This window comes from Nestor notabilis, unplaced genomic scaffold (assembly GCF_000696875.1).
Source record: "Nestor notabilis isolate BGI_N333 unplaced genomic scaffold, ASM69687v1 scaffold11999, whole genome shotgun sequence".
In the NCBI taxonomy this organism is placed as follows: Eukaryota; Metazoa; Chordata; class Aves; order Psittaciformes; family Psittacidae; genus Nestor; species Nestor notabilis.
Window position 1 is genome coordinate 19,594 of NW_009942408.1, and position 12,490 is coordinate 32,083.

At 37.3% G+C, this 12,490-nt stretch overlaps 1 protein-coding gene across 1 annotated transcript; it reads right to left on the reverse strand.

Moving 5' to 3' along the window:
• Window positions 1-707: 707 nt before the first annotated feature.
• On the reverse strand, window positions 708-11,336 carry LOC104411059 (von Willebrand factor A domain-containing protein 8-like). The gene is made up of 4 exons (XM_010021389.1): window positions 11,207-11,336; window positions 9,847-9,966; window positions 8,931-9,136; window positions 708-1,145 (listed from the first exon to the last, which is right to left on the reverse strand). The coding sequence occupies exons 1-4, from the start codon at window positions 11,238-11,240 to the stop codon at window positions 990-992; spliced, it is 516 nt and encodes a 171-aa protein (XP_010019691.1). The 5' UTR covers window positions 11,241-11,336; the 3' UTR covers window positions 708-989.
• Between the last annotated feature and the right edge of the window lie 1,154 nt (window positions 11,337-12,490).

Sequence of the window (12,490 nt, forward strand, 5' to 3'; positions counted from 1 at the left end):
TTCTGTGCAGTACACCCAAGTACGGTTCCCTAGGCATATAATTCTTACATCATCAAAATTAAAAGGTATACCACAGGCATTACACTGCCAGTCTTCTTTTAATAGTTATACGTAGGCTGTTAGATATAATAATGGTGGTGCTCCAGCAGGAGAAACCTACATGTGGACACCTCATATCAAAACATTGTGTCATAAGAATCAGACCCTCGTTAACAAAAGTAAGTCCAATGGCAAAACCTAATTTTCTATATATCCATAAAGCCTTCTTCATGAAAGGGAAATATTTGTTTCTCCATAAATCACGTATTAGAGTTCAAGCCAGAGTAAATTAGTTTTCTAATTGCTTTTCAGTATGATCTACTTAAGCCTGTTATCTGTGAACTGTAGAAGAATCAGTTAATCTGTTTTATAATTCAGTTTAGTCTTAAAAAAAAAAGCTATTTTGAGTCTAACCTCAGAAAAAGTATATGGTGTAATATGTCAACTGGTAACATAATTAAAGAATAATAGTGATACACACAAACAAAAATGGTTCCTAGAGCTCACACGCATTGTCCTATTCTGGAGAACTGTTCTTATAGAGCCTTTTGTGAGTATCAAAGACAAAATCCCACTACCACTGACGACAACTTGTTTGTTTTCCTACTGATTTAGGTGATAAGTAACAGGACAGAAATGTGTTGTGATTCAATTAAAAACACAGGAAAAGAAACAAGTATTTCCCTTTATTAATATATATATCTGTTTATCATACAAGCTATCAATATGTACATGAACATTCAAGATTAAATATTAATAATAAGCAAATGATCTATCATGAAGTAATTTATATTGTTATAACTGATTTGGAAGAATATTAATTTGAACCAGAGAAGTATTGACTTCAAGTATTCCAGGTTGGTTTTGAATCAGTTAGCAGCAAGATAACACACTATAAAAAAGTGATCATGAGAAACCTGTCTTCTTAATATATATATTTTATGTTATTCTTACTCCTTGGCCAGCTGTACATTGGTCGGTTTTGCTCCAATAGGTATCCCATATTTGTGCAAAGTGCTGATTAAAATTTCACGCATTTCGTTGTTGTAGGAGTCAAAGTCAAATACATTTCGAACAACATTTGCCAGTCCTTCAGTTGGAAATTTCTGTGAAGAAACACAGAGCCCAAGTTTCTTTTACTGAATATCTGTTAAGTTACAGCATGTCATTAAATACGTCTAAAATCAATAGTTACAACAGTAACTTTGCTCAACTTAGACAAGTGCTCAAATATCATTTTTTAGTTTCTGGAATAAAGAAGGTACGTTGCTTCAGGTCAGAACGAAGTTACTGACACTAAGCCTGAATTAAACAAACAAGCAAGAGAAAATTATTTAAATACTCAACAGAATTCATGTTTTAAAGAATCATTGTAATTATACACGTAACAAGATGGTGTAGCCAGTGGAACATGTAATTAAATATAGCCTGTATTTTTTAAATTTGGAACTGCTTTTTTGGTAGTGTGATGATCTGACACAAATACATACATTTGTATAATTCAACTACACAATTCATTTAAGAATTCTGATTCTTAATGTCGAATATAGAAAAGCAAAAGATACACTGCTTACTAAAAATGACATTAGGTCATGATGGGTTTGATCAAAATTTGCATACATTTATTTTCCTAGAAAAGAATACTACTTAAAATGTGCTGTGTGCACTAAACCAAAAATTTATCAAACTTTAGTTAGTATTTCAAACAATGCAAGTTTTGCATCCTGAACTGGACCAATGATTTAAGGCCAGGGTGTTCTTCCTGCTGCTCATATATTCTCACACCTTTTAATTATTGTTTTTCTCAAGAAGAAAACACATTTTCCTGCCTCTCATTTCCCAGTAAGAGCTAGTAACCAGTAGGACTTTAAAGCCTTGACTGAGCAGTCAATTGAACACATTTAATAGGAATAGACTGAAGAAGGGTGTTATTGGAACCTGCAGAAGACACTGTGGGTGTGAAAAGCTGATTTAGCCTTTCTGCAAACTGGTTCCAAGTGCTTAGTCAGTAACTTCCGCTGTCTTTTGATTTTCCCTGAAACTTCAATAGTAAACATGTATCTGTCCCCTTTTAAATTAAGGCAGATTTCAATGGACATGGACTTTAATATACGCAGCTACAACTTCAGGCTTAAATAAGCTTATTTTTTAAAGGAACGTTTGGGTAATTTAAACAATATGAATTATGCGCAATTTAGATTTTACTTGTCATTGACAAAACCAGCTGTTTAAATTGAACACGCTGACACAGTTAAGTCACTGAACCTTTTCACAGATACTCTTCAATAAAACATCTGAAAAATCATCTTACTTTTGTAAGATAGTGTATTGGGTTTGTGAGAGGAGTGAGAATATGCGATAGAAACATCCCTGCAGACACCAAGGTCAGTGCAGAAGGAGGGGAGGAGGTGGTCCAGGCACAGGAGCAGAGATTCCACTGCAGCCCATGGTGCAGACCATGGTGAGGAACGATTCTCCTGCAGCCCATGGAGGTCCATGGTGGAGCAGATATCCACCTCCAGCCTATGGATGACACCACTCCAGAGCAGGGGTGTGCCTGAAGGAGGCTGTGACCCTGTGGGAAGCCTGTGCTGGAGCAGGCTCCTGGCAAGACCTGTGGCTCCATGGAGAGAGAAGCCCACCCTGAAGCAGGTTTGCTGCAGGACTGTGACCCCACAGAGGACCCAACCGAGCAGTCTGTTGCTGAATGACTGCACCCCATGGGAAGGACTCATGTTGGAGCAGTTCATGGAGGACTGTCACCTTTGGGAGGAACCCCACACTGGAGCAGGGGAAGAGTGTGAGGAGTCCTCCCCCTGAGGAGGAAGAGAAAATGTGTGATGAACTGACCACAACCCCCATTCTCCATTCCCCGGTGCTGCTGGCAGGGAGAAGACAAAGAACTTGTGAGTGACGTTAAGCCAGGGAAGAAAGGAGGGGTGGGGAGAAGGTGTTTTGAAGATTTGGTTTCATTTCTCATTATCCTACTCTGATTTCATTGGTAATAAATTAAACTAATGTCCCCAGGTCGAGTCTGTTTTGCCTGTGACATTAACTGGTGAGAGAGCTCTCCTTGCCTATGAGCCTTTCATTATATTTTCTCTCCTCTGTCCAGCTGAGAAGGGGAGTGATAGAGCGCCTTTGAGTGGGCATCTGGTGTCCAGGCAGGGTCAACCCACCACAGATGTAAATGGAATAAATCAAATCAAAAGAATTAAAAAAAGAAAAAAATCACCACATTACTATATACCCTGGAACTTTACAACCTAACTGCTTTATTTTACCTTTTTTTTTTTTGGCAAGACATGGGAGTGAGAATCTCTATTTTAAACTTCTCACTTTTTCCTCATATGCCTTTCATTCAAATACTAAATCTTTGAGACAAGGACCTGGATGCCCCCATCATAGTATGGCACATTCACAGTAATGAAGATAAACATGTGAAGAAGTATTTTAAGGAGCTGAAGTCTTAATTGTTTTTTCTCCACTAGTAAGCAAGGCTTGTACAAAACCCTCAAAAACAGACTTGGCACAATACGATAAATTGTAATATCTAGCTATATTAATAAATGTATTAAAAGTAAAGATGTTTGAGTCCTGAGAAAAAAATAAATAGAATAAACCTGAAAATTTTCATAAATGTTTTGACCTGTACTCTTAATCAAACATCAGCCTTAGCCAAGAATTTAGTATTTTCTGAACTTAATAAATATCTAATCTCTGCAATAAAATATCCATGACACAAGCAATACTAAAATTAGCTAGTTACTGTGGGTATCCTACCACTGCTAGGAACAGGCTTGTACAAACCTTTTTTTTAATCTGTGGTGTCCATGCCACAGAATATTTCAGTACCAGTGTTGGTATAAAAGCAAGATAAATTACATCCTGCTTTTTAAACCCGTCCCTGAAGAACCTATTAGAAATTCTGCACTATTATAGCTTAGCAAAGTACAAGTTAGCGTGGGAAAATAAGAAGCTGTCCTACTGCCTGTGCCATCTTGGTTACCACGTCCATTCCTTACTGAATGAAACAGGTATTAAAACATAAAATTTCTCCCAACAGATATTCTAACTAAAGACTCTCTAAATATTTCACATGTAATGTAAACGCAAAAAAAAATTACGGTAAAGCTACTTAGTACTCTGCGTGCAGGACTGTATCCTGGTTTGTTTTCAAGTATGTCTTCTTTTTGGTAACAAGAACAAAATGTGTCCAGAATTGTGCATACTCTGTATAGCCCAACCCTATTTATTATTTAGAACATTTATGATGATGAATACTGCATTTTCTTCCCTTCTCGCTGTAAAGCACAACCAACAAACTGGCATCAAGCTGTCTTGTTCACTCATGACCTACTCTTTTACCTGCCCTGCATGAGATACTGCAGAAAGTTTCATCAAGTGCTTCAAGTATTATCTGTTTTTCGCTAGTAGTCTCCAAGTTTTCTGAATCATTGTGTAACTTCTGACATTGATACCCTTCTGACTGAATTGCCTCAATAGTTCTATGTCTCTTTTATCAGTAGGACATCAGAAAAAAATTATTTCTTCAGGTACAACTGATAGCTGCTGTCAATAAAACATGTTCTGAACCCAAGACACTTGTCAAAAAACCCTCTACTTCAGTTATTAAAAAAATCACAACTCTCTGGTTTCAATCAGAACAAATCCAACAACTTTTTAATAACTGCCTGGACAACTGCTTACTGAAGAAAGGCCATGACAGTTCACTTGAAGAACACACAGAGAATAAAGCTTGAATGTTTGAGCTGAGCATTTTTTTAAAAAATCATTTGGTTTCTATTGATTTTTAAAACCGGATTACTGGAGGAAACATTGATCGCTCATCAGTCTGTCTGGTTCTCATTCATTGATTCTTCCCCTTACAAGTAACAACTTAGAGTACCTTGGAGTATTTTCACAGCTTAGATTCTTGGCTATTCCTTAAAATAGTAGGTAACATAGGTTTTGCTTTTAACAATTTTGTATTATTACATATATATATATATAATGCTTTATTTGATACAGAGTTGTGACAGAATTTACCCTGGTGAAAAATCCGTATTTTTATGAATCTACCTTTCCAGGAGTACATGCTTCACTATAGTCTGCTTAAAAGGTGTCAGCAAAATAGTAGCTTCCCAGTACACATACATAATCCTAATTAAAATACGCTATACACATTGATATCTACTGTGCTTCTACCACTACACTGAAAACAGTGACAAATTATCTAGCACCCAGTCTGTAATGAGTCCAGATTTTTGTTTAGACTTCTGCCTCATGTTCTCACTACCACTCCATATTCTAGTGCCTTCAGATGCCCGCACGTTTCCCATCCTGCCAGCACCATCCCAAAGGCCCACCCTGCCACCATAACACTAACAGATGTTTCCCTACCTGCTCATTCCTCCATGCCCTTGGCTTCCCCCTCTGTCTTCCCCTTCTATCCCCAATGTCTTTTCGCTGAATATTGCCAGCTTTCTCTGTGCCTCCTTAGTTGTCCTTTCAGCAGAGCAAGACGCACCACGTCTATGCCTCATTCTGAGTGACAGGCATACTAATTGATTAACCGGTGCTCGCGTCTTTAGTGGGCATATCTACTGCCAAGCAAACAGCTGAATTCTCCCCCTACCTTTTCATTCACAGGGACACTGATTTTAATCTGCTCCTCTCCGTCACATAGCCTCTGATTTTGAATAAGCCAGCAGAAACCTACTTCTCTTTGAAAACTGGTAACTGAGACTCACTGTGGTTGGCCAAAAAGGCAAATGGTTATTACTGATGTGCATTTGGCTGCAAGGTGACAAAGGGATACAAACTGTGATTTGAAAAGCCTAGTTTTCTTTAGAGGTTAGACTGAATAGAAAAAAGTACTGTCTATGCACAAAAGCTTATCGAATAGGCCTAAAAGCCTGACGACTAGTAGACTTCAGGGCCAGAAGGTACCTTAGGCATTTACTGCTTGGAAACTGTTGTACTAGTGTTATACTATAGTATAGTATAACATTACACAGTGTTATACTATATAGTGTTATACTATCTTATCAATCTCAGATAAAAATAAGAAAGAAGGCCTTTTGGGAAAATCTCAGCTTTCCCAAACTTAATAGAATTATAAAAAAAGCTATTTCCATTTTATCTGGACTCTGCAGAATAACATACAAAAGGTCTTACGAAAACTAGCATATTAGATTGCAGAGAAGCAATCATAGCATACATTGGTAGTTATGGGAAGCATATGGTAACTCAGTGGAGCAAGAGCTTCTCAGCTTGCCACAAGCCACTATTAGCATAAATACTTCTGACATTTGACACAGTCTGAAAACTGCAGGCGAGCAAGACAAAAAAAGGCTTTCTTCAGGTCACCTGCAATCTAGAGCTACAAGACCCAAATTCCCTATGCAATCTGTGGGAAGAAATAGTAGCAGCAACCAATTTAGGTGCCTGCATTAGACAACTTACCCTATAACTACAGTTTCAGGTCTTTCAACTAACTTGGTATCTCAAGGTTCACCAAAAACCCCTTTCCTTAAAAAAAGTTAGTATAAAGGCAACCTAGCTCTGAAGGCAGTGTCTAAGCTACAACTAATTGCTACAAGTTCCCTACTTGCATAATCTTTATGGGAAGATGCTCTTGAAACTACACTGTAGACACAATCCTATACTTGGATGACAACAATTAATTGGAGTACAGAGATTAGCCTAATAATATGTTGATGTAATCAGAATGGTTTTTAACTGACTAGCCTTGATGCTCTCTCATATAACAGTACTGAACAGCCTATTTTTCCTTTTCCAAAACATCCACCCCTTTTTCACAGAAGCAAAAAATTCCAAAATTATGTGGAAAAAATCAATACAATAGTACAAAAAGAGTGGGGCTGTGGAACTGCTGTAAGGGAAATTGTTTAACAACATGACTAACTTCCCTCCTTCCTTCCTAAGGACCAGCAATTTTATTGACTCATTTCCCTCCTTCCTCTTTCTTCTCTACCTGAAGACCTAAAAGCTTCTTACTTTGGAATAACCATTATGTTTATATTCATTGTTTACATTTGGCTACTCCCAGCCTTTTTATTATTCAGATTGAAAACAAGTCACAGTAAACAAAATGTTGCTTCCTTTCACAGAGACTGGGATCTTGAAAACAAATGTTACAGAAGAAATCAAAGTTGCATGTTGAAGATTTATTTGGGTATTTACTCTTGACTTTGAAAGAGGTGAAAACTTAGGAGACAGGAAAACTTGCCCGCTGATCTGTGCCCAATGTCCTGGTTGAAATGACCATACTAATCTGGTTAAGTGAAGGAGACAGAAGCACAGAGTAAGTGCCCTTAAGATAATTGGCAATGCAGCTCTTCCAGTTTTAGTTAGGTGCTGTTCACACTCAAGGAAAAAAAATAAATAATTAAGTCCTGTGCTTCCATACCAGTTAGTGACAGAAGACAGTGCAACTTCAGATTACTTGGATATAGACGAAGGAAAGATGCTAGGAAGGAAGGTAGGACTAGTCAAAGAGTATGAAGACAGGAAAATGTTAATTTAATAAAATCCCTAAACCACCAGCTTTTCAGCTGCACAGCAGCTGCTCCTCAAGTCTGCAATTTTTCCACTTTCGTTTCAAATTTAACTGTGTTTAGAGATCAGCATGTACATGTTTTATCAGTTTGGTAAACAAATACCCATCAACTGGTAATGGATCCTAATAAACTACTTTGGTTATGTGTTTATTTGGATGGATTCTTCAGCTTTTAGGTCTGGGTTTTGTTAACCGTTAGTACAAAGTTGTAAAGAGAACATTCTTGGTATCATAGTAGCACCAATTTACTTTGCCTCAAGACCTCGTTGCAACCTAGACACCACAGAGCACAAAATCTATCTTCCCCAGAAATTTGGATGAACTGAAGATTGTTGAAAGTAGTAATTCTAAGCTGCAGGATCTAAATATCTGTGTATATGGATGAATGTATGTGGGTATGTTCATGAGCACAAACACAAAACCATCATGCAACCCTGTTATGCAGTGTTATACACGGGAATAGTAGGTCAAATATTTTGTGAGAAATTATACTCTAATTGTAGTAATTACATTAATATTTCCACTAAATTTTTCTTCAATCTAGGATTCAGTAATTCAAGAAATAGTGTATAAATCAACAATTTACTGATTTTATGATTATAAACAGGACAAAATAAAACCACTGCTATTTCAAAGAGTTTTAAGATACTTTATACTTCAAGTACTTCAGGCAAAAAGTATAGTTCAATTTATAAAGATAGAAGTCAGGCTCTATTGCAATCTTTAAAAAAAGATCATCATTAAATCAGAATTCATGATTTTACAGTTAAAGTGTGTGTAGGAAGCAATCACGGATCCTAAGTACCTGTTTGCTAAGTTTTTATCCATCTAACATTTTCCTTAGAAAAAAATCCATCCATCAGTGATGTATTATTGCTATGCAACAGGAACTTGCTTTCCCCCAGGAAATGATTAAAACCAAAAATTTTATAGCAGCATAAAGTGAACAGTTGCACTGTTCTGGAAGTACTGTATACTGAATATGGAATTTTACAATGAAGGCTAGTATGAACATTGCATACTCTATCCACATGCATGAATGTGGTATTTTCTCACACAGTATAAAACTGGACTCAGGGGCAGGGGAGAGAGGGGTTAATATCTATAAATATGCAGAAAAAATATCTGCCTGTTTACACCTGTGATCCTTACCCCCAGGCAATCTGAACATCTGAATATGATTCCTTCAAAATGCAAAACTTTTCATAAGAATGAAAAAAATGTGTAACATCTTCCTAAAACTTTCAAGCATTAAAAACTCAATAGCGATGAAGTCAAGTTTATAATGAAATCTGATGTACCATACCTGTAAATGTTTTACAATATTCACAACTTCTCTGGTTGAATAGGGATAGTTAATAATTCCTTGGTCAGCCAAGCTCCTGAGTTCTCCAAAAGCAGCCACCAGTTTCTGAAGAATTGGCTCTGGAACATCAGGACCATACTGTCTAAGCATAGCCAGCTCAGACTCTGGTTTGGGATTATCAACAGCATGGCAACTAAAAATGTCCCCTAAAAGAATAAAAGCATCCATTTCAGTAATTATAAAGAGATAGCATCACAACAGCCCCTTTAATTTTCATATAGCACCTTAAATGGAAAAGCAATGGCTCAAGACGATGCTGAGTACCTGCTACCCTATCACACATGGTCATGTGCATGGAGACACTAATATGGATTAAGCAGCTGGTAGCATAGTGTTAACACAAAAAAAAGACAGAAGCCTCCACTGCTGAGAGAAAAGAATCATGCATTAGGCTCCCATTTCTTATACTGAAAAGGACAGCACCTGGGCTCCAGCTTGTTTGATATGGGGGAAAAAGCTGTGTTAACCACTGATGTCAGGTATCCGGCTGCTTACAACTCATGTTTCTGCTATATTTGTATACAATATACATTCATTTGTAAACATTTCTTTTGTAACCTTGTCTGTCTGCTGTGTTTGTCCAGATCCCCTAAAACAAAACAGTTGTAACACAGATGACCACATATGTGCCCATTCACTCCAGGCCAAGTTCACTTCAGGGCAAGTTCAGGCACTTTTCTTAAGATACGTAAATTTACGTGGTAGTCTTCAAGCTGAATCTCATCTCGAGTGTCTTATGTGAAACAAAGTATCAATATGCATAAGGTCCCCTTCTCCTCATGAAATCTAGTGGATAAAGACAGTTATTCTATTAATCAATCCTATTAAAGATCACCATTTAATATGAATCACTTACCTAATGTGCCAAAAAAGTCATTCCCCAAGAAAGGAAATCCAGGTCTGTTTGCTAGAACTATCATTCTAAAATCAGGATGAATAACTATTACATTTTCTCTCCCTTCTACATGAGCATTATCTGGAAAATAAATAAAATTTTTTAATTGCATATTTGAGCTTTGTGATAATGAATTATGAAAGAATTCTGCTAATCATGTTCTCAGAGCAGTTACAAAAGAAGGATCAACAGCTTCTTAGCATGTAATTCAACAGTATGTTCTAGCTTTCATTTTAAAGTTTCGTAATTTGTTTCATGAGTATTTAACTGAAGTGTTTCATTAAGAAAAAAAACCCACAACAAAACAACATTAAAATGCATCCACTCTTCTCGGGGTGGGGATTACCTGCCCTGTTTATATTTGATTTCACCAAAACGCTGAAGCCAATGATGAATAAAATGTGGTTTTATATAGGTCTGACATTATCTGATCTGGGAACACAGGACTGAAGTTCCTCCTCTTTACTACAAAAATTTTTGGGAAGCCAGAGACATGTAAAGAATCTGTTTCTCCAAATTGAGCGAGACTGGCCCCACTTGTTCCGTTGCAGCATGTTTCCAATGGCACATTGCATTTGGGAATCCTTTTACCTCCTCTAAAAAACTACAGTACTAACTGAGACTGGCTAGCAATATATTTTATAAAATGCCCAACTACATGACAAGCAAACCTCAAGTGTTGTGCCATGCGAGTGCCAAATTACTGCTCCACTCATACTTAAACATTATTCCCAATACTGTTAAAAAGAAGCTCATTATGTAAATTACAGTGTCTACTAACATTAAGAGGGCATTTCAAACATGTTCTTTGAAAAATATTTAGTTCCAGCAATTCACATTAACTAAATTCCATTAAATTTCAAGATATTGTCAGCCTGCAGGATGTATTTAAATAATATAAGCATATGCAATATTTGATTAGATGAAGACCTTAACAATTCAAACTTAGATATACTCATATCTTCAATTCTAAATCTGACCAAATTATACCCCCAACTGTCTAGACAGGCATAACCAAGATTATAATTTGGTCAACTTGATCTTTATTTCTTATGGTGAATGAGAAGCAGAGACGTCAAGTTTGTTGGGATTTTATTCACGAGAATGCCAATTTAAGAAAATATTTGTGGCTATTGCAAAAGTAGTAAAGAAAATTGCTGTAAATTCTTTAATTGCTGTAAACTCTTTAATTGTTAACCTTTTAGCATCAAGTACTTTTTCCGCTTGGGTTCTTCTGAGTCTCTATTTAGTAATGTAATTGCTGAAAACCAGCAACATGTTATTTTACTGTAAATAATCAAAACCCTTCCTATGTACTTACGGGCAACAATTCGCCTTCCATCTGACAAAACCATTTCCCCACTTTCTACTAAAGTTTTTAAGATGCAGGTAACATTTGTTGGTGCTTTGTCTGCCTCATCAATTACCAAAATATGTCCAAACTTCACTGCTCTTACCTAGAAGAGAAAACAATCAAAATATCACAATTCCCAAAAAAACCCTGGAAGAATCTGCATTAATGATTTTTCAGTTATCAGAAGTGACACCTTGATGGCATTGAGACAGGAAAGGGACTCAGAACCAGGACAGGCTATGAACAAACTCTAGCAGAGAGAAGAGGAGGCAGGTCAGACAAGAAAGGTGGGTGTTTCTGTTTCTTCAGGATAGGGATGGAGAGGGCTGTGCTAGGGAGGAAAATGAGTAGCCTTGACGGAGACCGGCTCACTAGGACGCCTGAAAGGAAACAGACGGACTACAGCTCTTATGGCATGTAGCGAAGTTTATTACTGCAGCTTCTACTTTTATATCATACAGTTTCTTGCTTACTTTAGCTATTCCATTGTTCAGGATAGGGGTGGAGAGGGCTGTGCTAGGGAGGAAAATGAGTAGCCTGACTGAGAATGAACTGGAATGCTGACAGAGCAGTGCAAGCAGTTTGCATCTAGACTGTCAACATGTAGCTGAAAGGACTAAAGGATGGCTGCAACAGCTGTTTAAAGTCCAACTTAACAGCTAGGTGTGAGATGCTACAGAAGAGGAGGAGGAAAATATCATTCTATCAGTTAGAATGTGGCAGGTTAGTACTAAAATATTTTCCATACTTGTCTTGTACATGCAGACTCCCAGGACTATCCTCTTATTCACATTTAACACGGCTAAAGTGGCAAATGTGACCCAAGTATTGTAATTATGTGATTTAGATCAGACATTAGGAAAAAATTCTTCCCTGTGAGGGTGCTGAGGCGCTGGCACCGGCTGCCCAGAGAAGCTGTGGCTGCCCCCTCCCTGGCAAGGCCAAATTGGACAGGGCTTTGAGCAACCTGGTCTAGTGGAAGGTGTCCCTGCCTGTGCCAGGGGGTTGGAACTAGATGTTCTTTAAGGTCCTTACCATTCTATCATTCTAGGAAAGTAAAAGTTAATGAAATGTTACTGTACTCACTGACTACGCCATGAAAGTAATCAAATCACAAAGAATTTTCTTATCTGAAAAGCCAGCATGTTTAACTACTTGTCTCAAATGAAAAAAAAAAAAATTCCAAATATGCAATCCAAATGTTACTACTGACCAGTGGTGAATCTTCATATATAATAAGACCATCTTTGA